This window comes from Schistocerca americana, chromosome 2, assembly GCF_021461395.2.
Source record: "Schistocerca americana isolate TAMUIC-IGC-003095 chromosome 2, iqSchAmer2.1, whole genome shotgun sequence".
Classification (NCBI taxonomy): domain Eukaryota; kingdom Metazoa; phylum Arthropoda; class Insecta; order Orthoptera; family Acrididae; genus Schistocerca; species Schistocerca americana.
In genome coordinates, this window is record NC_060120.1 from 816,553,473 (window position 1) to 816,577,506 (window position 24,034).

Consider the following 24,034-nt stretch of genomic DNA (forward strand, 5'->3'; position numbering starts at 1 on the left):
CTGTTTGTTCACTTTCCAGATATGTTCTTTTAATTGTGTTACCTTCGAAGGAGGACTCATTGAAGTCAATTCGTTCTTTCCTTTGGTCCAAACATTCCTCCATTTCTCCCCCAGTGAGACTGCAATTTCCGCCCGAGGGAAGGGGGGGGGGGGGGGGCAAACTAGGCCCACTCGTCCATTGGGTTGATGACTTTGATTAAACTTGTCACAATGTAAGCAAAGCAGCTCAGGATCAGCTGTGAGGTAATACACAAAGAGAGGTAGAGGTTTAGTGTACGATCGTTAATTGTCTGTGTTTATTACTCTACGTTAGTATTTTTTTGTGACATATATTTTATTTCAAATACTTTTTTGTTAAGATTGTGATTTCCAGTTTAGGAATTGGCGACACTAGTTCTGAGGCTGCTTCGAGATCTTCTTTACGTGTATGAAATAGCATCCTTCCTTATAACGCTAAAGTATTGAATTGCGTTATTGAACAATTGAAAATCCAGGATGGAATGTAAAAATGTTATGAAAAGGATAGTTGCTACTCATCATATAGCCGAGATGCTGAGTCTCAGATAGGCATAACAAAAAGATTGTCAGAAAGTCAGTTTTCGGCCAACAAGGCCTTCGTCGAAAATAGACAACATACACACACTTACGCAAACCCAACTCACACACACATGACCACAGTGTCTGGCTGCTTGAGTATAAGGAAAAATGTGGTCACAGAGAAACACTACCAGACAGCAGAATATCAGTCATAGATTAAAAATGCAAACTGAAGAGCAGAAAAAACATCCAATAAGTTTCCCAATGGTTGGCAGACTCCTGGTACAGTCAGTGACACCAACATGACGATTGATGAAACTTGTTCGTGCCGAGAGACTGCGCCGCGTCAACGCCACCAGTGAAGTAGTGTTGAAACACAAGTGAACTGATATTAGGGGATAAAGATACCTACAGTTGTTCACATGAAGGGACTTCTCAAAATCTTTTATTTGTTTCCATTAGTTCTCTGACGTACAGTTGTTTTATTAGCACTTGTGACAATTTCTTGTGAGACTTAAGCCTAGTTTACACGATGACACTAGGTTGCATGCAACTGCGCTGCTGGCCACAGCGCAGGCGCGCCACGCGTTTGCGCAACTCGTTGGTGAAACTGAACACTTTCGGCGTGTTCCAACTTTGGCGACACTAGCTGCACGAGTTTTGAGGTTATGTGGGTTCGTAGGGGAGCGGAGAATAACGTTCGCTTTTTAGATATCTATGCTTTGCATAGGTGTTGTGGGATTTCAGTGATGCTGATAACAAAAATAAGCAACATATTGTTGCCGCTGAGACCGTCATGTGCGATAATAACATCGATGGTTTGACAATATTTCAGCTTCAAGGCAAAATTTGTTGAGTTAGGAGCACATATACAACCGAATTAAGAAAAATACAAACAAGTGTAATTCTAGCTGTGGCAATGCTCTCGTCTACAAGACTAAAATCCCATCGTTCGAGTTGGCCAACTCTTTGTTAAGGAATATTGTTGACAGGAGGGAAGGCTATACAAATACAAGAAGCTGCATTCTTCATTGGATACTCATCTATTTAAAACGTCGCTGCAGTGCTTCCCATTCACATATGTTAGAATTTTGAAATATTGCCACTGTACAGATCTATTTTCAAGAGAGTAGTTTGCAAACCATTCATTTCTTAATACGGCCTGCTTCGAATTACTGCTGTTAATGTTAATAATTATTACCGTACTGTTAATAATTATTAGGCCTAGTGTTAACGAAAAAGCGTCATCACCAACTAAAACCGCATCTTATAGCATGCCGAGTGATCTCGATTGTAATGCATGCAATGTGATATGTAATTTCGGTTCTGGCGACAGTGCTTCATGCATTACAATATCTTCATTCCTTATCGCATAATTAACTCTAGTTCTGGTGACATTCTAAGACAATTAAAATAACTTCTTGGATCTACCGTTATAAATTATTTCAGCAAGGATGCTGAGCAACCGAGCTGACGTCTTTTCTTCATCCAGTCACGAATCGAAACACGTTTCTTAATGTTTTATTGTGCAGCGATTCCACGCAACAAGTTTCAACTCCATCACAACTCCTGCGACTTGCAGCTGCCAAAACTTTCATTTCAGACACGACTCAGGAACCCACAAAACGACGAAACTGAAGTGTATACTGGTTTTGCCGTGTCTAGTCAAATATGAAACAATTTGCGTGCGACTCATTCCACGCAACTAATGGCGCAACCCAATGTCGTCGTGTAAACTAGGCTTTAGTGTGTTACGGAAACCTATATTTCACGAATCAGCGTGCAGTGCAGTGGACTTGCCAATTTCCTTTTGGAAGGGAATTTGCCTATGATAACTACCGGTGACCGTTTTGAAGGTTTCCACCATCGTTTCACACGTAACACACAGAATCTCACAAGTTTGGTGTTGGTTTGATTGAGATCTTGTCAGTCGCGTGCCGGTACTGTTCAAATGAAGAAAGTTTTCTCACAGTCAAGTGGAGATGACTTTGAAGAAACGATAGAGCACCCGAGTTGCCCCGAATTGCTAAAACAGCGGGCGTGAGTACGCTGACAGCTGCACGTAGCCTACGCCGCTCCGCGGTTCACGCTTTCTCAGTTCCGCGTAATGTCATTCCACTGTTTACTGCGAATACTTGCCGTGTCTCCTCGCACGTCTCGCACACACCGTGTTTAACGTTATTCTACCACCTTCCAGTCGCCGGTGGTCAAGATCACCTTCAATAGTTGGTAATAAAGAAAATATGAAACAAATGATTTTTGTTATGGTGCAATTGTTCATTGTTATGTACCTCGACCAACAAATGGAGGCCAGGAAAGAATAATTTTCACTTGTCAGTTAATGATCTTCCGCTTTCATTTATATGAATGGTCAAGGCTGTGTTCTAGCAAAGTGGGCACCCAACAGTCTCGTAGCAGTCCCCCGAGATACTGTCACGAACTTTTCCATATATTCGTGTGTGAAGAAACCTAACAAATTAGTGTTTCTGAGCATTGTTGACGCTAGTTTAAAAATGTTGACGTCCATAGAGCATGCTGGTAAATTGCTAGCACAGTTTTTTTGGCCGTAACTCGACGGCAGACAGGTCATATATATTGTCCTTTTTTTCATCATAATCACTACACTCCAAACTGCTTATCAGTTACCCAAGTGACAATTACACTTAAGAGACAATCCTTCCACTTCACAAAGGGAAGATGCCCAGTAGATGTGAACAAGGGAAACATTTTAAATATGGTCACCCGATGCCCAAGAGGATATCTCAGCCAACAATACAACTGAGCGTTTACACTGGCAGCTGAATTACTTAGAGTAGTTCTTCTAATTGAACACCATACACAGTGTTAAATTCTGTAGGCTATTAATAGTAAGTCTGTTGAAATTTTAGTGTGTCTTGCAGTACATAAAGACAATTTACAATACTGAGCACTCAGGGCTACTTCCCCTGCCTGCATCGTTTTATCTCCTTCACAGGTCACGTGTTTTCTTTGCTTGGTTGGTAATAATTCATCACCACCAACCTAGATGATTGGCAGAAAATTCTTTTACCAACTGTATCTGAAATTTGTTGCTGATAACAGCAATATGGAAATCTCAATCCTAACCACAAACAATTTGGAATTGAAATTTCGTGGTCTGGCCTGATCAGAAACCCTGAAATCCAAGCTTACTTCTCAGTGATGGATATGAGCGGCAGTATGGGAGATTTGACAGCGATCTAACTGATCTGATGATGCAACACATTGTAAAAAAGAATCCATGCAGAATAAATAAACATAATCGCTAAATAAACACATAGCACTAGTAGCTACATGGACATTATCAGACATATTTTGAAATAATTTGGGACCATAAGTTCATTGCTTTATTTGTATAATAATTAAGTGAAAAGAGGAAAATGTGGAAAATAGCAAACTAAACTATCAATGAATTGGAACCCACAGTAAGGAGTGACATACTAGATAAGGGAGAAACCCGAAGCAATTTTTATTAATCTTTTCCTCTTTTTCTTTGCAGGGCATGGCCTTTACCCTACAAGAAAGACAACAGTTAGGGATTCATGGACTATTACCCCCGAGAATTAAAACTCAGGAGGAGCAGATGGAGCTGTGCATGCTTAATGTACAACGCTATCCAGATGATCTGAACAAGTATATTTACCTCATGGGACTCCAGGTGAGTGAAGATTTACAAAAACTGAGTTATATGCCACTCAGATGTAGACAAAACACATTTTACAATGTAAGATATAATTCTGTACTTTAGCTGTCCAGCAAAGTGATCTCATGCTAGATATTTCTTGAATTAAGACCATAGTTACTTTCCTTTTTGTGGTACATGTCATTATATCACTTGACTAATACTTTACTGTACCCAATAACAATGGATACAGTGCATTACTGCTTGTGATGGGTCCTGTTTTCGAAGTTGTTTGAGCATGATGCTTGTTTTCAGTGTAGTGTTTCATTTGCCATGAAACAGACTAAAATTTCTAAAGGATATCGCATAAGGTTATCAAGGATTGCACCAATATTCACTTAATTTCAAATCTAATAGATGAGTTTTCATTCTTCAGGTACTGTCCATATAACAGAAACAAACAGAACTAGTTATGAGAACTCATATTTCTGAGTATCCTTTCAAATTTTTAAATTATTTTTATTTTTTATTTATGCAAAACTCAAGAAGAAGAGATTGAAATCAGAAGAGGCCAGATACTATTGCTATAAGTAAAATAATGTTACATGGTTTGAAAAAAAAAATTGCTTATGTTGTGCATTGTCCTGTATCATAATTACCAGTTTACCATCATTTCTATTAACTGCATAACAACAAGTGTTGTAGTTATATGGTACAGTATTAATGAATTTGTTAAACTGGACCAAGTATGTAATAAATAATTGTTTTTTGATACCTCAACAGGACCGAAATGAGAAACTGTTTTACCGGTTCTTATCAGAAAATGTGCAAACAATGATGCCAATAGTATACACACCAACTGTAGGCCTAGCCTGCCAGAATTATGGTCTCATATACAGGAGGCCACGTGGTTTATTTATTACTATTCATGATAAAGGACATGTCTATGAAATTCTGAAGAACTGGTAAGAGCACACACATTACTTATTATGTGAACTGGTTTATGTATACTAGTAAACTTATATCTTCCTTCAATTGAAGTTTTTGTTTGATATATGTTAAGTTATATAGATCGTTTTATCCATTCCTCAGGCCTGAGTCTGACGTCAGAGCTATTGTAGTTACTGATGGAGAGAGAATTTTGGGTCTCGGTGACTTAGGGGCTTATGGAATGGGTATTCCAGTAGGCAAGCTGGCACTTTATACTGCACTAGCTGGAATTAAACCTCACCAATGCTTGCCAATTACACTGGATGTTGGGACCAATACACAGGTATGTCTAATAATATGCAAATGACTGACTCAAGATTCTTGATCTTATGTTTTGTGTGAACAACTTTTATGTGTTTACTGTGATGACTATTCCAGAAACTTCTCGATGATCCTCTCTACATTGGTCTGAGGCATAAGAGAATCACAGGGAAAGAATATGATGACTTTGTAGATGAATTCATGCAAGCTGTTGTGAAGCGATATGGTCAAAACACACTTATACAGGTAATTTGGTAGTCTTTTAAGTATGTTACTTTGGGCAACAATTTTTATGATAAAATTTAAAATAGATCATACTAAATTACTTTTTCCCACTAATGTGATACGTTGCAATTTACTGCTACCAAAATTGTTTTTATTAATATTATTTTGCAATGTAGTAAAGTACAGGTTATACGAGGGCAGTTCAATAAGTAATGCAACACATTTTTTTTCTGAAACAGGGGTTGTTTTATTCAGCATTGAAATACACCAGGTTATTCCCCAATCTTTTAGCTACACAACACTATTTTTCAACGTAATCTCCATTCAATGCTACGTCCTTACGCCACCTTGAAATGAGGGCCTGTATGCCTGCACGGTACCATTCCACTGGTCGACGTTGGAGCCAACGTCGTACTGCATCAATAACTTCTTCATCATCCGCGTAGTGCCTCCCACGGATTGCGTCCTTCATTGGGCCAAACATATGGAAATCCGACGGTGCGAGATCGGGGCTGTAGGGTGCATGAGGAAGAACAGTCCACTGAAGTTTTGTGAGCTCCTCTCAGGTTCGAAGACTTGTGTGAGGTCTTGCATTGTCATGAAGAAGGAGAAGTTCGTTCAGATTTTTGTGCCTACGAACACGCTGAAGTCGTTTCCTCAATTTCTGAAGAGTAGCACAATACACTTCAGAGTTGATCGTTTGACCATGGGGAAGGACATCGAACAGAATAACCCCTTCAGCGTCCCAGAAGACTGTAACCATGACTTTACCAGCTGAGGGTATGGCTTTAAACTTTTTCTTGGTAGGGGAGTGGGTGTGGCGCCACTCCATTGATTGCCGTTTTGTTTCAGGTTCGAAGTGATGAACCCATGTTTCATCGCCTGTAACAATCTTTGACAAGAAATTGTCACCCTCAGCCACATGACGAGCAAGCAATTCCGCACAGATGGTTCTCCTTTGCTCTTTATGGTGTTCGGTTAGACAACGAGGGACCCAGCGGGAACAAACCTTTGAATATCCCAACTGGTGAACAATTGTGACAGCACTACCAACAGAGATGTCAAGTTGAGCACTGAGTTGTTTGATGGTGATCCGTCGATCATCTCGAACGAGTGTGTTCGCACGCTCCGCCACTGCAGGAGTCACAGCTGTGCACGGTCGGCCCGCACGCGGGAGATCGGACGGTCTTGCTTGACCTTGCGACGATGATGACACACACTTTGGCCAATGACTCACCGTGCTTTTGTCCACTGCCAGATCACCGTAGACATTCTGCAAGTGCCTATAAATATCTGAGATGCCCTGGTTTTCCGCCAAAAAAAACTCGATCACTGCCCGTTGTTTGCAACGCGCATCCGTTACAGACGCCATTTTAACAGCTCCGTACAGCGCTGCCACCTGTCGGAAGTCAATGAAACTATACGAGATGAAGCGGTAATGTTCGAAAATATTCCACAAGACATTTCCGGTTTTTTTCAACCAAAATTGGCCGAGAAAAAAAAATGTGTTGCATTACTTATTGAACTGCCCTCGTAGTACAGTCATTTACAAACTAAAAATTTTGCTCCTGCCCTTGCCTCAATAGATAAGCCTATTGCTGAAGAATAGTTTAAAACATAGAATCTTCAAAACTACTGTTACATTATAATTTTACTGATTATATAATACCATTTGGATGGACTCATTATAATTATGTCAAACATTTTCCTCTCTCAACATTTGGTATGTTTTTCCTTATGTTGTTGCAGTTCGAAGACTTTGCAAACAGCAATGCCTTCCGCTTCCTTGAAAAGTACAGGGACAGATATTGCACATTCAATGATGACATCCAAGGGACAGCATCTGTAGCAGTGGCAGGTTTGCTGGCTTCACTTCGGGTCACAAAGACACGTCTTTCTGATCACACCATACTATTCCAGGGTGCTGGTGAGGTAAATTAACATATGTTCATAATTTTTACATATTAAGAAACATAATTAAAAATGTACATATAGCAGTCTTTATTTTCAAAACTTGATCAATTTCAAGAAATTCTTAAGTTTGAACTCTATACAAACTTCTAAGAAATGTATTGTTTTGTTGTATTATTACATAAAGCTTCATGTAAACATAGTAGGAAAGTTCTAATAGAACATAAATTATTTACGAATAAAGGAGACCACTCACCAAATAGCAAAATGCTGAGTCATTGACAGCAGAATGAGTTAACGAGGTTTCTATGTGAATGAGGTTTGTATGTGTTGGTTTGTTTGTACTGTGGCTCAAGAGAAGATTAATTCTGAAAGCTAGCAAGTTTTCCTCTGTTTTGTGTGTTCCTGTTGATGACTCATTGCTACCACTTTTCAGTGAGTGGTCTCCTTTACTCCTAAATTATTTAAAACTTTATGTTCAGAAATTTTTTAGAAGAACTGTGATATTCTTTCTAGATCATTGACATGTAGTAAAAACAAAAGTAAACAAAGAACAGAACTTATGGGGATGCCCTTTTGATGGTCTCTAACATGGGATATGTAATATGGAGAAATACTACTAATACTCCAGAACTAAGCTACATCTAAATTGTAATCAAATTATTTTTTAATGGGCATGAAAATCTTAACCATTCTATTTTTACATCAGCACAAGTGCAAAAATAATTTTAAAAATTGTCACCACTGAAACATTACACAGTTAAAGAATTATTTCCGTAGGCCTCTCTTGGAATAGCTGGGCTCTGTGTGATGGCAATGCAGAAGGAAGGAACATCACTTCAAGATGCAAGAGACAGAATCTGGATGGTGGACTCCAAAGGTCTGATTGTGAAAGATAGACCAGAAGGTGGAGTTACAGGACACAAAGTGGAGTATGCAAAGAATCATCAGCCCATCAAAAATCTGGAAGATATAGTCAAAACAATACGCCCTACTGTTCTCATAGGTAACTATTGTCTTTAAACATTCTGGGACTTGAAAGGTACTTCAATATTTTGTATGACTTGATATTTAGTTAGTACAAACGACATTTATCAGTTCAGCTGTCTCCTTACTCTTCAGGTAATTTTTCATTGTTAAGGAACTGGATACTGTTATTTAATATCTATGTGACTTAAAATTTGTTTAAGGTTAACAATTTCAATTTTAGTGGAAACAGATTCTGCACGCAAGTGGCCACAAATGGCGAAGTAAACAGCTATGGTTGACAGTATCAGTGGTCTTTTGTTTGTGGCTCTGATTACGATCTTCATGCATATACTTCAATATCTGGTAGTTCATCAGCCATGCTGTTTAATACTTTAATAATCACTGTACAGTAGGTGCACAAGGCAGAAATAGTTAACAAAACATTTTATGGTGCTTACTTCTTGACACATAAGAAGACAATGCTGAGAAACTAAATACAATGGAGTCTTAGTCACACATATACATAGCATATGTATTCCAGCTCTTGTGCTCACTAATGCCTGTTCCTTGCTAGGTTAAAGAACGCCAAGTAATTTTAAACAAAGTGAACAACTTTCTCATACAAATGCCTCCACTCACTAGTAGGTTGAAATGGTTACTTTTAGATGTATAATTACAGTTGATGAAATTCCAGATAAATGAAGCTCCATGATCTGAAATACATTTCTGTGTTCTCAATTTGAAAACAGTTAAGAGAACAGTTACAGAAGATGTGCACAGTAGGTGGAAGAAAGTATAGGTCACACTCTCTTGCAAGAAGTGTGGTAGAAGTGATCCACAAAACTACCATCAAGCATCTTTGACACCAGTTTGTTGTATTTTAGAATATATTCTGAGCTTAAACATAATGGGGTATTTGAAACATAATGAACACCTCCATGACAACCAGCATGGGTTCTGAAAACATCAGTGATATGAAACCCAATTCACACTTTTCTCGCATGACATACTGAAAGCTTTGGATCAAGGCAGTCAGACAGATGCAGTATTTCTTTATTTCCTAAAATCATTTGAATCAGTACCACACCTATGCTTACTATCAAAAGTATGTTTGAGTTGGGTACTTAATGACATTTGTGATTGGACTGATGACTTTCCAGTAGGGAGGATGGGAGTCATCAACAGATATAGAAGTAACTTCGCATATGACTCAGGGAAATTTGTTGGGACTCTTGATGTTATGTTGTATATTAATGACCTAGCAGACTGTGTTATCATAACCTCAAACTTTTTGCAGATGATGCAGTTATCTATAATGAAATATTGTCTGAAAGAAGCGACATAAATATGCAATCAGATATTGATACGATTTCAAAGTGGTGCAGAGATTGGCAATGTTCTCTAAATGTTAAGAAATTTAAAATCATGCACTTCACAAAATGGAAAAAAAAAACTAGGATCCCATGACTGTAGTGTCAATGAGTTACAGTTGGAATCTGTCAACTTGTACAAATTCCTCGGTTTAACTCTTTGTAGGGATATGAAGCAGGCTGATCACATAGCCTGTTACGAGAAAAGCAGGTGGTAGGCTTCGGTTTATTGGTAGAACAGTGGGGAAACACAAGTAGTCTTCAAAGAACATTGCTTACAAATCACTCATGTTACACATCCTACAATATTACTCAAGTCTGTGGAAACCATATCGAATAGGACTAACAGGGATATTGAATGTATGTGGAGAAGGGCAGCGTGAATGGTCACAGGTGTATTCAATCCATGGGAGAGCATCACGGAGACACTGAAGTGGCTGGCTATTGAAGATAAATGTGAACAATCCCGAGGAAGCATACATATAAAGTTTCAAGAACTGGCTTTAAATGGTGTTTAAAGGATTATACTACAACCCCTCTGTATCGCCTCCATAGAGATCATGAGGGGAAGATTAGATTAACTGCAACACACATGGAGGCTTTTAAACAATCATTCTTCTCATGTTCCATATGTGAATGACATCGGAAAAACCTTAATGACTTGTACAGTGGGATGTAAACCTCTGCTGTGCACTTCAGTGGTTTGCAGATTGTAGATGTAGATGGATATTTATAGGCTTTTGTGGCCATTGTCAGTTGCCATGACAGTTTTTTGATTTTTGCACTGCATTATCTTGTTTGTAATTGTTCTGTTGTCATCTGTAATATTTCAACCTCAATACTGGAGCAGAATGTTCTAGCATTAATGTTACAACATTTAGAAAAGATCAAGGAAGATGGAAGTAATGTGGTTTTAATATTAAATGTATGTGGTAGGCACAAAGTTAATGTTAATGTTTTCAAGTGCCTTTCTTTCTTTCTTTCTTTAAATTTACTTTTCTAATTCTCATAATTATGTAACATCTTATCTCATGACGTCTCAGTTTCTGTTTGATCCTACATAGGAATGTGAAAGGTCATACTTCAAAAATAGAAAAATGCATCTACAACTTTGTGTGATTGGTTAACATAAGTAGCAGATTAGTTTCTCAGAATGGACAATTTACAGTCATTACATTTCACATTTTCCATCCATTTCTCATAACTTATTCCACTAACATTAAGTACCAATATTTGTTTTTAATTTGTGAGGAAATTAATAACTTTGTAATTGATTTGATTTCAAAGGTGCAGCTGCTGTTGGAGGAGTATTCACCCCAGAGCTGCTGAAAAGTTTGACAGAATTTTCAGAGCATCCAATTATATTTGCTTTGAGCAATCCAACTACAAAGGCTGAATGTACTGCTGAGGCAGCATATATAAATACAGATGTAAGTGTTTCTTGTTATCAATGTGATAAAGAGGGAAAGAATGTTTCCTTTATTAAAACAATCATGGCAAAAAGGCAATATCAAAATTTACCTTAAGGTGCATCATGGGAGAGAAGTGGGGGAGGGGGCAACAGGGTGACAAACTAATGTGAGCTGCATTTTCGTGGACTATTAACACATGAGAGCAAAATATTATGGCATATCCTATTATGCCATAGGCAAACATGAGTGACATGTCAAACTTGTTTGATTTTCAACTATGAACTTGGTTGTGCCATTTTGAAAATGGGCATGCACAATGTTAGGCTGCTGACCAAGCAGGGATTGCACTGTTGGTGAATGAGCAGGAAACTCCCCATGCAAGCCAATGAGGATGCGCCTATCACGGCTGAAGCACTGGGGCCCTGGGCAGAGGTTTCTGGACAAGTAACTGTTGCCCCATTTAGAGTTGGTGATACTACGCAAATTAAACTTTCTTCCACTGATGGCAATAAGGTCCCGGCAGTCTTTTCAGATAGGAAAGACAGTGCAAAGAGATATGACCACACAATGTTCCCTTCCCTGGTTACATGTGAGAAGACGGACAAGCCACATGTCTGGGAGTGAAACATTTCAACTTGTACTTGGTATGTACTGCTGCTCAGTCTACAGCTCTTCAGGCATGTAATGATCTAGGTGACATATCTGTGGCTATTGCCCTACACAAAACTTTGAACATGTTCCAAGGAATCATCTTCCTCAGAGATCTTACACTGGAAACAGATGAGGACCGGTGGACTAATCTCTAGCATTGAAGTGCTTATTTCATCAGACAGGTAAGGAAAGGACATAAGGATAATTGCACTGATACTGGTGCCTCAAGCTTAGCTTTTGAAGGGAATGTCCTTCCAGGGAAAGTGTACAGGTGTAATGCGAAACTGTGTGTCCCATTATCTATGAGGTACTTCAGAGGTTTGGGCATATTTCATCTTGCTTCATAGTGGACCCAAAACAGGACAGCTGTGGATGATCACTCAACGAAGATAGTTGTTTTGAACATTAACCTTTGTGTGTCAACTGTGTGGAACATTTCCATGTGCATTCATCAGTTTGCCCAGTTTTCAAGGAATAACAGAAGATCCAGGAATATAAATCTATTGACCACCTGTCATATACCAAGAAATGGAAGAAAAAGGAATGCCCACATCTCATGGATATGACTATAAATTATACTAATGTCATAAACATGGCCTCCTACCTCAAACTTCCCCAAACCATGTCTCCCACCACCCTCCTCTTCATGGTTCCTGTGGTACCTTCTTCAGGAACTACTTCCCACACCCAGCTTGAGAGGCATTCTCCATCTTCAGTGTCCACTGGTGATGGGGCTCCCTCTTGGGTCCCTTTCCAAGCAACCCTTGGACTGGAGGCTCGACACCAAATTATGGCCGAATAAGCCATGACTTGTGGGTCCCAGGGCTATCCACTCTTCATCTGTCCAAGTGCTCAATGTTGATAGCTTCTTAAACGAACTTTGCCCACTAAACATTATGAAGGAAAAGAAGAAGAAGAAGAAGAATTGGAACAAGACTCTTCCAGTGTCCCTAGAGGCACCAGCATTAGATCCCCTAGTGAAGTCCTAATGACAGACAGTGGTTCTGCACCATTCCCAGTCCTCCTGACCCATTCAGATCTATTATGACCACCAATCATGTGATCATTCAGTTGAATTGTAATGGTGCTACTTCCACCCACCAGAACTTCAATACCTTATTTAATTTTCTTTTGCAGTTTGCATTGCTCACAAAGAACCACATTTCACTGATGGCCATTCTTCAATGCTGCATGGTTATCATGCATTCCATAAGAACAGTGCTGGCCCTGAGAAGGCAACTGCGGGGGTCTGTAGTTAGGTTCAGACAGATGGTGTCAGTGAGTGAATTTCCCTTCATACCTCATTGGAGACAACAGGGTGTGGGTGAAAAGGACCTCAGTGATTATGATTTGCAACATTTACCTGCCTCCAGGCAGGCTACTTACATACTTCGAATTGACTACATTAACCCAAACAAATCAGCATAGTCGACAGGACCGATTGTGGACCTCTTGTACAGAACCGAGTGGAGGGTCTGAATCAGAGGCTCAGACAGTTCTGTGACAATGTAGGCTGCAGATTCCTTGACTGGGTGTCACACTTCATTGAACAGTTGGCACTCTTGATTCTAATGGATCATGGGTGGGTCAGCTGTGGATGCGACGTTTCCTGTTGCATGCAGCGCCCTGAGGATGCCCAATCGCTGATTTATTATTTCCCTCATTTTGCTCCTATTATTGACAGTACACATGGTATACATTATGTTTTTAGCCTTGTACCTTTTACTGTTATGAATCTCCCTATTAGATCAGAAAATGTTCTTGGTGGACATCTCTGCTGCTGGATACAACATGCTTGAATTGAGGGACTGATGACTTAGTTGCTTGGTCCCTTACCTTCCCAATCAACCAATCAAAAGTTTTCGTAGAGCATTGTAAACAGAGAAAAAAAATCTGACTGTAAGATTGGAAAAAGTTAAGAAATAATGTCCTGGTGGTACTGGGGTGGATACAGATGAACACCAAATTATTTGGACAGTAATAAGGAGAAGTCACCAGTAACTTTATTGATGGAATCATTATGACACTCACATGATGTGATGTAGGAAAACCAAATCAGGAAACCTAGAAATGACTTCTTCCCATTCCTCTCTTAGATGTGTGTAGTACCACTGCACCTCCTCAAGTTCACTTAATTGTAAATGCTTAATTTTGTAATGTGAGTAGTTATTAAGGGTTGTTCTGAGCTTATTTTTGATTGCAAATAAGTTATTGACTACTGTTCTTGTATTGAAGATAACCCATTGAGAAAATAAATTGCAAATTGTGGAATTTTGTTCTTCTGTTCTCGAGTGTGTCCAAATTTGTTTACAAATAAACATGCTTGTAGCTTGTAATATGGCTGTGTAAATTCCAACATGACAGAAAATAAATTTCCGTTGATTGGCTGGGAGAATATAGAGTATAATATGAACTTGGAAGCATAAACATTGTGTAACATTTCAACTGCCAAATAATATGTAAAAATTTAATTTCCTGGTTTTAGATTGCAATTTTCTTGATGAGTATTGGTAATTGTAGAATTTTTAGAGCAGAAAATGATACTTCTCATAATTTGATGATGATTAACATTGTTATTAAAGTATATTCACCACAGATTCCCTGATTTATGCTATCTGGATCCTGCTGAAATTCTTTAATAATTCTAATAGGTTAACATCTTGAACTAAAAAGGTCCTTTATGAAAGAGTCTTGAATTTTCCATGCTGACTTTTTGGAACTTTGTAAATTATGGTTGAAAAGAACAGAGTTGTTGATCTTTTACACTTGATAGTTTCATTTTAAATGAATATAAATTCTTAAATATGTTACATCAAATTATTGATATTCAAATTTTTGTTAATGACAAAGCATGCTTAACATCAATACACGCATAATATTCAGTTGTTCCCAATAATATTAAATAATGCCTAATAACATGATACTCAGTACATTACCCCCCCCCCCCCCCCTCCCCCACAGGCCCTAGGGTTAGAATAGGTCCGAGGTATTTCTGCCTGTCGTAAGAGGTTACCACGTTTCAGCCTTTATGTGATGGTCCCCCATCGGGTTTGACCTCCATCTTTCTAAATTTTCCTGAAGAGCAAGCCAATTGGGGAAGGGCACCTAACATGGTGCATCGTGTCCATTGTGCATTGAGATCTTTAGCCCATTTTCTCATCGTTGCATTGTAGTTCCACTCATTCTCCATCTCTTGGCCAAGGCCACCTTCCAGGGTGTGTTTTCCACCATGCACTATGCAGTGTCACTTTCTACACAGACAATGACCATGGACTTCTTACCACCACATATCCAGCACGGTAGCCAGTCCGTTGTGGTAGGACCACCATGTACCCTGTTGCTTGTAGCCCCCTGACAACACAGTGATAGCTCTGCTGATGCCTGTGCTGTTCACTCCCCACGTATGCCATGGAGTAGATGCCTATCTCCCCGGGGCATTGGGACTCCCAGAAATGGCCATCCTGCCAGATGGCCTTTGCTGAGGCTGGGTGGTGCACGTAGGGAGGGCCCCTGGTCGGAGTGGGTGGCATCGGGGTGGATGACACGCCATGAAGTGTAGTACAACATCTCTTGCTGGTAGTCTGCTGCCAGTAGTCTCAAAGCAAGCAAAGTCTAACTTCAATGCTAAGAAATATGACCCCAAATCATTCCCTTCCATGGCCACACCATGGGAGGAACGCCAGGTTAAGGATGGCAGTGAAGCTTATTCGCCCCGATACTTTGTATGTATGAGAGTTGATGGGGGAAGCTTTTATGTTCATGAAGCATCAGTTTTTTGTGTTGCATTTGGAGGACAAGTTTGGGCAGTGGAGGGCTTGTCCAAAATGCGCTCTGGGTCAGTCTTGATAAAAACAGCATCCTCTGCCCAGTCACGGGTATTACTCGCTTGTGACAAGTTGAGGGATGTTTCTGTTACCATCATACCCCATAAGAGCTTAAATATAGTCCAGAGTATCATATTTCACAAGGACCTTCTTCTGCAGTCTGATGACGAGCTGCGCACCTATTTAGAGTGGCGAGGTGTGAATTTCATCTGTCGTATCCATCAGGGTCCAAGGGTTAATCGGTTACCACCGGTGCCTTCACCTTGGCTTTCGAAGGTGACATATTACCCGAGAAGGTCAAGGTGATGGTCTACCCCTGTGATGTCAAGTCATATAACCCTCCCCCAATGTGGTGCTTTAAGCACTGGAAGTTCAGCCATATGTTTTCCCGCAATACTTCCAGCATCACATGTCGAGGTTGTGAATGTCCATCACATCCCAATACTCCATGTGCCCCACATCCCATCTGTGTCAACTGCAGAGAGCACCATTCACCTTGCTCACCAGACTGCAGGATTTTACAGAAAGAGAGGAAAATCATGGAATATAAGACCCTGGTCCGACTGACCTACACTGAGGCTAAGATTAAATTTAAGCACCTACATCCTGTGGCTATGACCTCCTCTTATGCTGTCACTATGAGAACAATTGTCACCCCATCAGTTACTCGCATTCCTGTTGCCTCTCAGAACTGAAAGACTACACCTGCCCTCTTGATGGTGGGGGGCACTTCCATCTCTGTCGTTCCCGCACCACCTACTTCTGGTGCAACGCCCCCCCAACCCCCCCCCCCCCCCCCCCAATCATCGGGGATATCAGTCCCCACTTCTGAGCTGCAGAAGCATAAGTCTTCTTTGGCTCCTCTTGCTGGGAAGGGGTCCCTTGGTCCCTTTGGTCTCTCCCTTCCCAGGTTTCTGCTAGTAGGATAGATGACACCCGCCAGTGGCTGAAGAGCCCAAAAGCACCTGGTCATAGGGCTTCATGCTCATTCTCAGTCCCAAAGACTGAATCAGTGAAGTCGTCCCAGGCAGGGAAACCCAAGGAGCACTGAGAGAAATCCGAAAAGAAGGTCCCCAAGACCAATGGAATTCTGGTGGAACCCACATTACTGCTACCTACAAGCTCTGCATTTGCAGATGAGGTGGAGATTCTGGCATCTGCTGAGGACCTAGTTCTTGCCGGACCCTCAAACACAATGGATTTAGACTGCTCAGGCAAAAATTTGGAGCAGCAGGTGACCGTGAGGTGTAAACTACCTCATAGAATGTTCCATGCTTTCCCAGTCTCACAATGACATCATCCTTTAGTGGAACTGCGGCGGTTTTTTCCACCACCAGGCTGAGCTACGGCAACTGTTAAGCTTTACACCTGCTTTCTGCATTGCCCTCCAGGAAACCTGGTTCCCATCAATGCAGACACCTGCCCTCTGTGGCTACAAGGGATACAAGAGGAACTGTAGCGACTATAGTTGAGTGTCAAGTGGAGTTCACGTTTATATCCTAAACTAAGTCTTTAGTGAAATTGTGCCCCTTCAAACCCCTTTGAAGCTGTGGCTGTCAGAATAAGGACAACACACGAAATAACTGTCTGCAATGTATATCCTCCTCTGGATGGTGCAGTATCCCTGAATGTATTAACTGCACTGATAGACCAACTACCAAAACCTTTCCTACTTTTGGGAGAATTTAACAGTCATAACCCCTTTTGGGGTGGCACTGTGCTTACTGGCCGAGGCAGAGATGTCGAAACTTTACTGTCTCAGTTCGACCTCTGTCTTTTAAATACTGTGGCTGTCACAAATTTTAGTGTGGTACATGGTAGTTACTCAGCCATTGATTTATCAATTTGCAGCCCAGGACTTCTCCCATCTATCCACTGGAGAGCACATGACGACCTGTATGGCAGTGACCATGTCCCCATCTTCCTGTCACTGCTCTGGCGTCAGGCCCATGGGTGCCTGCCCAGATGGCCTTTAAACAAGGTGGACTGGGAAACTTTCACCTCTGCTGTCACTGCTGAATCTCACCCACACAGAAACATCAATGTGACGATTGAGCAGGTGACTACAACAATTGTTTCTGTGGCAGAAAACATGATCCCTCACTCTTTAGTGTGCCCCCGTCAAAAGGCAGTCCCTTGGTGGTAGCCAGAAGTTGATGAAGCAATTAAGGAGTATCGGTGAGCTCTATAGTGGCACCCTTCCATGGAGCACCTCATAGCCTGTAAATGGCTCTGTGCCTGCATTCGCCAACTTACTAAACGGTGGAAGCAGGAGTGTTGGGAGAGATATGATTCAACCATTATGTGCCATACATCACTTTCCCAAGTCTGGGCAAAGATAAAACATGTTTTCGGGTACCAGACCCCAACAGGTGCCCCTGGTGTTAACATAAATGCCCTGTTATCTACAGACGCAAATGCGATTGCCGAGTACTTTGCTGAGCACTATGATCGAGCCTCTGTGTCAGAGAATTATCCCCAGCCTTTTGCACCCCCAAACAGTGGCTGGAAGGGAAAGTCTTCTCATTCACTGCACACCACAGAGGATTCTATAACACCCCATTTACAGAGTCGGAGCTCCTCAGTGCCCTTGCATACTGCCACGGCACATCTCCTGGGCCAGATCGGATCCACAGTTGGATGATTAAAAATCTCTCATCTGACGACAAGCGACACCTCCTTGTCCTCTTCATCTGGTGCGATGGCATCTTTTCTTTGCAATGGCGGGAGAGCACCATCATTCCAGTGCTCAAACCTGGTAACAACCTGCTTGATGTGGATAGCCCATCAGCCTCACTAATGTTCTTTGTAAGCTGCAGGAATGTATCGTGTGTCAGCGGTTGGGTTGGGTGCTGGAGTCACGTGGTCTTCTGGCCCCATGTCAGGGTGACTTCTGCCAGGGTTGCTCTACCACTGATAATCTTGTGTCCCTAGAGTCTGCCATCCAAACAGCCTTTTCCAGATGCCAACACCTGGTTGCCATCTCTTTTTTATTTACAAAAAGTGTATAAAACCACCCGTTGACATCATATCCTTGCCACATTATACAAGTAGGGTCTCAGAGGCCCTGTCCCAATTCTTATCCAAAATTTCCTGTCGCTTTGTACTTTCCATGTCCAAGTTGGTGCTTCCCATAGTTCCCCTCATATCCAGGAGAATGGGGTCTTGTAGGGCTCTGTATTGTGTGTGTGTGTGTGTGTGTGTGTGTGTGTGTGTGTGTGTGTGTGTGTGTGTGTGTGTGTGTGTCTCTCTATTTTTAGTGGCCATTAATGGTCTAGCAGCAACTGTAGGGCTGTCCGTCTCACCTTTTCTGTATGCAGACGACTTCTGCATCTCACACTGCTACACCAGTACTGGTGTTGCTGAGCACCACCTACAGGGAGCCATCTACAATGTGCAGTCTTGGGCTCTAGCCCACGGTTTCCAGTTTTTGGCCACAAAGTTGTGTATTATGCACTTCTGTGAGCATCGTTCTGTTTGTCCAAAACCAGAATTTTACTTTAATGACGATCCACTCACTGTAGTGGAGACATATCGTTTCTTAGGACTGGTTTTCGACACCCGGTTGACTTGGCTTTCTCACCTTTGTCATCTTAAGTGGAAGTGCTGGCAGCACCTCAATGCTCTTCACTGCCTGAGCAACACCAATTGGGGTGCAGATCACTCTACACTGCTGCAGCTCTTCAGAGCCCTTGTTCAATCCCGCCTTGACTATGGGAGTCTGGTTTATGGTTCAGTGGTGCCCTTAGTGTTGCGTTTACTCATCCAGTGCACCACTGTGGTGTTCACCTAGTGACAGGAGCTTTTAGGAAGAGTCTGGTGACCAGTGACTTGAGGAGGCCGGAGTCTCTCCATTGCAGGTCAAGCATGCACAACTTCTGGCCATTTACATTGCACACATTTGTAGTTCTCTTGTGCATCCGAATCACCATCTCCTTTTCCAACCCACACCCACAACGGTTCATCTCCCACATTGGCAGCCCAGGTCAGGGCATCCAACTGCAGTTCATGTCTGTTCCCTTCTTTCCGAACCGGAGTCCTTAACTTTACCAACTATACTTGAGGTCCATTCACCTACACCTCCATATTGTACACCTAGGACACAGCTTTGCCTGGTCCTTTCACATGACCCTAAGGACTCAGTTAACCCTGTGGCACTCTGCTGCCACTTCCTCTTGGTTCTTGACATGTACTGAGGCCACGACGTGGTTTACATGGACAGCTCATTGGCTGATGGTCACATCAGCTTCATGTATGTCCATAGAGGACATATTGAACAGCATTCCTTGCCCGATGGCTGCAGTGTTTACACTGTGGAGCTGGTGGCTATATCTCGTGCTTTTGAGCACATCCATCCATTATGCCCTCGGGAGTCATTTCTTGTGTGTACTGACTCCTGGAGTCTACAAGCTATCGACCAGTGCTACCCTTGTCATTCTTTGGTAGCAACCATCCAGGAGTCCATCTATGCCCCGGAATGGTCCGGTCATTTGTCTGGATCCAGGTCATGGAATCCAAGGCAACGAGCTTGCTGACAGGCTGGCCAAACAGACTACACAGAAACCACTTATGGGGATCGGCGTCCCAGCAACTGACCTGCGTTCAGTACTAGGCCACAAGGTTTTGTGGCTTTGGGAGACGAAATGGCATAACCTCAGCATGCAGAAGAAACTTCGTGCCATTAAGGAAACTATGAATGTGTGGCAGTCCTCCATACAGGCCTCTTGCAGGAACTCTGTGGTTCTCTGCTGACTATGCATTGGCCATGCATGGGTGACGCATGGCTGCCTCCTGCGCAGTGACGACCCACCTCAGTGTCGGTGCGGTGCCAAGGTGATAGTGGCCCAGATCGTGGTGAGCTGTCCTTTGGCTGCCCTGTGACAGACTCTTCAGTTACCAGGCTCATTGCCATTAATTTTAGCTGAAAACGCCTCATCAGCTAATTTAGTTTTTCTTCTTGTATGTGATGGTGTGTTTTACCATTCTGTGTAAGTTTCAGCACATGTCCTTTTCTCTTTGTGTTCTCCACTCTAATGCTTTTAGGGTGGATGTTTTAATGTGCAACAGAGTGACTGGCTTTTCCTTTTTATTCTTGTGGTTGGCCAGCCATGGTCATCTGCTCTCTTGTTTTTACCCCTTCTACCTGTTTCTTGCTTCTCTTTGTGGTCTTTTCCTGTTTTGTCCATAGTTGTGTTGGTTGTCCTTCTGTCATTCTTCTGGTTCTTCCTTTATCCTGTTATTATGCTATACATCTCCTTTTTCATCTTTCCCTTCTGTAATTATTTTACTGATGACCTCACAGTTTGGTCCTCCCCCCACCCCCCTCTTTTAAACAAAGCAACCTCAATACATTGCATTGAGTAATGCACTAAAAATTGTTTTGCTTACTTCTGTATGAAACCAAAGGCTCTTACACTAAAAAAAGCTTTTTTCTTAAGTATTTGAATACTAGCAATGGACTGCAGCCTCACAGTTTGCTTTTATATGGCAGAAACTGTTACCCAAAGACAAAACAAGACTGTGGGAAGCAAAACAGTTGAGATTTAACTACAAATGCTTCTGGGTGCACTTGCTGTTAGTCAGTATCCATTACATGTTCACGCTTTCTTTAAACTGACATTGAATGTGTACATACGGTGTGTTAACTGTAAGACGGCAGAGTTGTGAGGGGAGTGCGGGGAGAGGAGGAAGCAAGCATTGGCTGGCGAGGGGAGAGGAGCCATTGGGAGGGGGGACAAGGCACGCCTACCAGTTGCAGTGCTAGCACTACAAATTGCGCGTCATGCTTACATGAAAGCAGACGAAAGGCTTGGAAGTAAAACTCGCTTTAAATGTTGTTCGTAAACAAAACTGAAATCATCATGTACATTGAAATCTATATATATAAAAATGAATGTATGTATGTTTGTCTACTATGCACTCACAAACCATTCATCTGATTGCAATCAAACTTTGGTGAGTTGTTCTCCAAATGCCCGAAAAGAGTAATAGACGATGTTTCAACAGTTAGGATACTGTTGCGTGCGTAGCGCAATTGTTTAGGTAAAGGCTTGTCATGCAGCAGACCAGGGTTTTATTCCCACTGTTCGCAATTTTTTATTTAATTCCCCGCAATGTTAAACTATTAATTATAAAATTTAAATATACTTAAACAGGTCATGTAGTATAACCTAACTGTCAATCTCTATATATACAAATGAATGTATGTATGTCTGACCTCTGTGCGTTTTGAATTTGGAAATGTACTGTAATATGAATGTGTTTTGAAATAATACAGTAACCAGTGGTGTTTCCATACAAAGCAATACAGTAGCAAGGAAAAATGAAATATAAGGTAATTCGGACGAAATAGGGGGCTCCTTCAAAGCGATCGCCAACAAAATATCTGAAATGGAAACTCACCTTTTCTTGCTAGGCGTTTCTGGTGAGGATGATTCTTGGAAAACTATATGAATCTTCCAATGCTACGCATGCTTTCTCCTGTGTATGTAGCAGCTCTCAATGAAGATTTGTAAATGGGGTGAAGCAATTTTTTCTGCTCCCTTTCTCTTTCGCAGCATTCAATCACACGCAATATAATTTTGCGAGCATTGCTACGTAATACTGGTTTCCTTCTAACTGTAGGCCTACCGGTAGGGGTTGTTGGTGACTCCCGAGATGGGCCAGCAACTGCCTCTTCACTCATTTTGATAATGTTTAGCACAACTGCACAATAAAAACACGCAGAACAGTACAGCGCAAAACAATAACGAAGCAGACGACAATGGCTACCTTGTACAACACAGTCAGCTACATAATGTTGGCAGCAGTTGAAAGTGCGTGCCTACCAAAGCCTCCCGACGTTTACCAACTTCTATCGATTCAGGACTAGGGAGAAGTCTGCCATCTAAAACTTTACACACTGTATGTCTGTCTGGCGGAAGAGGTTGTGAGTGCAATGCACTCATGTTCTAGCTGTAACATATCAAAAGCATTGTGTGCCTGTCATCTCACCTAAAATATCCTCACTTGTAAAGCACATTTCTCTTTCTTGAAAGTATGAAATAATTTGTAATAAATACAAAATTGGAGAATATAGAATAGCAGGGCAGAAACTAAAAGGTTTAATACAAAAAATCTAGCTAACAGTGCCTTAAAACAAAAATGTACAATTTCATTCTTTCTGCTTTATCCCTTCACTTGCATCTAGTGAAGAATTTGAAATTTTATGTATATGTTTTAAGTGTTAATGAAACTGATGAACTGTGTGCAAAAGATAATTTTTTTATAATTCTGATTTGCCTTAATTGTACATAACATAGCAGATTAGTTATCTGCCCAAAACTTTTGACAGTAGAGCTTGCTAGGGTGGACAAGATAACCTGAGCCTTGAGCTTTCAAAATGGGATTTCGGTTCCAAGGTTAAGTCACCTAGTCTTCTGAGTTAAGAAACAATGTAATGCAGAAGAAATGAAATAGACAAAATTAAAGGAACAAGTCAGTTTTTTTTCTTGGGATTCCATGTGAAATTGCTATAAGATAATCAGTTAAACTTGAAAAGGAAGAAGCTAGAAACTGTAGTGACAGTAGAATAAACACAAATTATTAGCTATGAAAATTTGAGAAGAAAATATTGTGAAGTACATTAATTTCAGTGATTGTGCTGTAAAAGAGAACCAATTTACCCACTCAAAGAGTATGTACTGAACAAAGAACTGACTTGTAAGGAGAAATAAATTGAAATTAGAAATTACTGGAAAAGAAGAGATATGCCCAAAGTGGAGAAATCCATTGAAGAATATAATATGAAGAAAAGAGAAGGAAAAAAGGGAAAGTGTATAATCACACAATAACCTGCTTTTTCCTAATGAAAGGTACTAAAATCAAACTCAATAAGAATGGAAATAAAATATCTTCCTGGTCACCTGGATGTAGGTTTTTTTGTGATTTCTTTAAACTGTTAAAGATGATGCCCTGAAGGGTACCATTAAAGGGATGAATGCCTGTTTCCTGTCCTCATCATTGCCAAAGTTAAATCTAGCCTTAATTCCCCAGTTTCTTCATAGTGCACTTCATGAGTCCATCATAAGTGATGTGTCAACTGTTAGTGACAAGAATAATTTATTTTTTGAAATACTAAGCCACATCTTATGCTGAAAGTTAGATAATTAATGTTCTTTACTGCCAAAATATTGTTTTTGTTGTGTGTTGGAGAACAGAATATTGAAATACTTTTACTACATTTTTGAACAATTTAGTATACAT

At 41.0% G+C, this 24,034-nt stretch overlaps 1 protein-coding gene across 2 annotated transcripts in view; it reads left to right on the plus strand.

The window, feature by feature from the left end:
- LOC124595401 (NADP-dependent malic enzyme-like) overlaps positions 1-24,034 on the plus strand; it is a 389,313-nt gene that overhangs the window by 358,838 nt on the left and 6,441 nt on the right. For both annotated transcript variants that reach the window (XM_047134129.1, XM_047134130.1), the window contains 7 exons: positions 4,055-4,213; positions 4,961-5,142; positions 5,270-5,450; positions 5,546-5,674; positions 7,403-7,585; positions 8,345-8,570; positions 11,191-11,333. In XM_047134129.1, coding sequence (XP_046990085.1) covers positions 4,055-4,213; positions 4,961-5,142; positions 5,270-5,450; positions 5,546-5,674; positions 7,403-7,585; positions 8,345-8,570; positions 11,191-11,333 — 1,203 coding nt within the window. The remainder of the gene's footprint in view (positions 1-4,054; positions 4,214-4,960; positions 5,143-5,269; positions 5,451-5,545; positions 5,675-7,402; positions 7,586-8,344; positions 8,571-11,190; positions 11,334-24,034) is intronic.